The 3207-nt window shown below is 32.0% G+C and overlaps 1 protein-coding gene across 1 annotated transcript; it reads right to left on the bottom strand.

Moving 5' to 3' along the window:
- On the bottom strand, positions 329-2563 carry LOC109342245. The gene is made up of 3 exons (XM_019580272.1): positions 1953-2563; positions 925-992; positions 329-567 (listed from the first exon to the last, which is right to left on the bottom strand). The coding sequence occupies exons 1-3, from the start codon at positions 2200-2202 to the stop codon at positions 562-564; spliced, it is 324 nt and encodes a 107-aa protein (XP_019435817.1). The 5' UTR covers positions 2203-2563; the 3' UTR covers positions 329-561.

Genomic DNA, 3207 nt, shown 5'->3' with positions numbered 1-3207 from the left:
CAACGGTTAAAAAGTGTTGCCTATAAAAAAGATGAAAACCGTGGTCATTATCCATATAGGCAACAACCTAAAAATCGTTGTCTTTTGTCGTTTAAATAGGCAACGGTTTTCCTTTACATTAGCACCAACGGTTAAAAACTGTTGCCTATAAGATAATAATAATAATAGTTATTATTTGTTATTATTAACTATATTTTTGAACTTGAATCACAATAAATCTACAACAAACATTCATGAGACCAATTTAGTGATACACATATATTAAATGAGTTTATACAATTGTATACAAGATCATATTAAAACAAAATCATGTGATCAAATAAGTACACTCGTCTGTAATGATTGTTTATGTGTATCTCTAATAAAACAATGCCAAAATAGACATGCTTGATCAAATACTTTTTACAGCCCAAAATTTGACCCCCACTATGCAAAAACTTGATTTTTCTTCTTACTCAACTTGATCTCCAAAAATGCTCTTCAGACTCACTGGTTGGTTGGTCTTCACGGTGTTCAAGTTTGCACTTCAACCAAGCCATATTCCTTGAATAATTGTAGAAATCACATCTACAAAAAGTAACACATGAACCAAGAAACTATTAATGTGTAATGAGATAGGATGGAGCAAGCAAAAGAAAAACAAGGGACAACATCTAATGACTCACTTTGTGGTATATATTTTGTTGATGAGATAGATATGCTAAAGAGATAAGAATGCAAAAAATATAAAACAACAGTTCACGTTAATCATAATAATAGACATATATTTACTACGTCTCCAATCCCTAGTATTATTATCATCATTTATTTGTTGTGTTTCATAACAATATCCAGGTTTTGATAAAACTTCAATATGGGAGAAAACTTAGAAGGGAACATATCCAGGTTTTGATAAAACATCCAGGTAATAATAATAAGAGTGACCTTTGGCCAATGTTCATGTAAAAAGAAGGGAACATATGTTTTCACAATGCTTTCTGCCAACTTATTACCTGCAAAACAAAAGAAGGGAACATATGAAAGAAGGGAACATATGAAAGAACTCTCAGACTAAGCTGTTTTGTTATTGCTGCTATGATCATACAAATTGCAAGGTCTATAATCTATCTTAAATATAATATATTATAATGTATATGTATAGTTAACATGTAATAACAAAATAGTAGGGTTGAAATTGAAAAAGGTAATCTATCTTAAATATAATATAATGTATATGTGTATGTATCTAAGAATGATTGATGAGAATAAGAACAAATATTTGTTTCATAGACAAATTGGCTAGTGACATAAGTATATGTTCTATGACTAAGGCGTAACTGAAGCTTAGAGATAACATTAAATATTTATGTTCTAAAGTCTATATATGAAATTAGTTGTGTGTTAATTTTAACAAAGCTGTGTAAAGCATCCAAGCAAAGCTTACTGCTATATATCATGTTAATAATACAATAAGTTCACAGCAAGTGTCAAGTGATAGTAATGAAAGTAGAAATATCAAAGGAATACAAAGGCTTACAATTATAATTGTTATACTAAGTAGCATTACTTCTCTGTTACATGGACAATCCATAACTCACCATGATCATAAAAATTGTAGCTTTGCAGGCTTTTTTAGCCATGGTACAGAAAGCAAACAAATCTATATAGGTTACTTTAACATCATTATATTAGTACTAAAATGATGTTTTGAAGTAATAATTAACTAATGAAAAGGAACATACATTACAAGTAGAAAATGAGAAGAATAGAGTACCCACCTTGGCACATAAGTTTCTAGCATGGTCCCTAGCAATCTCAAACTTACAAAACTTAGAGCTTAACTTAGAGTTGTACAAAACATAGTGTTGCACCCTTCTATATGCAATCCATGTTACACTGCTTATAATCATAATCTAACCAAACACTGATATAGTTAGTTATAGAATGCAATGAAAACTGAAATGTATATACACCTTCTAAGAGGCTTTTGCACTGCCATGTTACAAATATAAGGGCTATCCTTGGGAGGAGTAAGTGATGGTAATGAAGCATTAGCACCACTTTTGTCAAATCAAACTTCCACATTCTCTGATGAAAGCGAGATAGAGCTTGTTGGAACGGCGAAGTTAGAGAGATCAGAGGTGAGAGCAAGATTATCTTGATGGAAGCCATGTACGAGCTCCACTTCGCTGTTCCCTTCACCGGCGCTATCCTCAACAACATCAACACACCATCTCTGTCATCCTCCACCACGACGAGTCCAAGCTCATCTTCGTTGACGTCGCCTCATATGATCTGAACCTCGACGCTATTTCACTATTCCTCTCACAGCAACATCAACGCCCAATCCTCATCCTCATTGAGGATAACACAGTTCAATCGCTAACCGCAACCACCAACATTGAATTTCAAATCGGTGAAGCCTGTGCGGAGAAGAAGAATGTTATATCCGCGTTAAGGAATTTAGGATTTTATTTTACCGCTTCAGATCTCACCATGGAAGAACAATTTCTCAAACAAATTCAGTCTTCAATATTGATGGTGGAGCTAATGGCTGTAATGGGAGAAGAAGGTTCACCTTAAGAAGATTAGGGTTTATGTTTGAATGAAAAGGATAAGGTCAGTAGAAGAAGACTATATGTTAAGAGTAGAAAAATAAAATTAAAAATAAACTAAATATAAAAAATTAATAAAAGTAACAGAGAATAGCTTTTTTACACCTTATAAGGTAACAACACATAGAAAACGGTGGTCAAATATAATCTAATAACCGTTCTCTCTTATAATTTCATAGGCAACAGTATAAAAACTGTACTCTAAGACTAAATAAAATTAATTGTAAAAATAACTGTTGTCTATTCCTTTTCAAGAACGGTTTAAAACCATTGTAGTATATAAATGTATAAAATTAACATATAGGGGAACAACATCAAAAATCGTTATCTATTCTACTCTACGACCACAATTTTGAAACTGTTGCAAATTAAAGCGTTGTCATAGGTAAAAAATGTAGTAGTAAACCCTACATCTAAGTCTTAGATTTGCCACCGTAAATAACTGTAGTGAAATCTTTTATTCATTAATTTTTGAAGAATGAATGACTCTTTTGTATCTCATTCTTAGCACCATTTTACATTTGATTTTCAGAATGAGATTTTTCCTGTTTCTTTTTAGGGTAGTATTAAGGCACAGATTTATTATTTTTCATAAAAGAATGGCTAAGGCTAA

Source organism: Lupinus angustifolius, chromosome LG01 (assembly GCF_001865875.1).
Source record: "Lupinus angustifolius cultivar Tanjil chromosome LG01, LupAngTanjil_v1.0, whole genome shotgun sequence".
In the NCBI taxonomy this organism is placed as follows: domain Eukaryota; kingdom Viridiplantae; phylum Streptophyta; class Magnoliopsida; order Fabales; family Fabaceae; genus Lupinus; species Lupinus angustifolius.
Note: the sequence above shows the minus strand (reverse complement) of the source record. Positions and strands in the feature narration are given on the sequence as shown.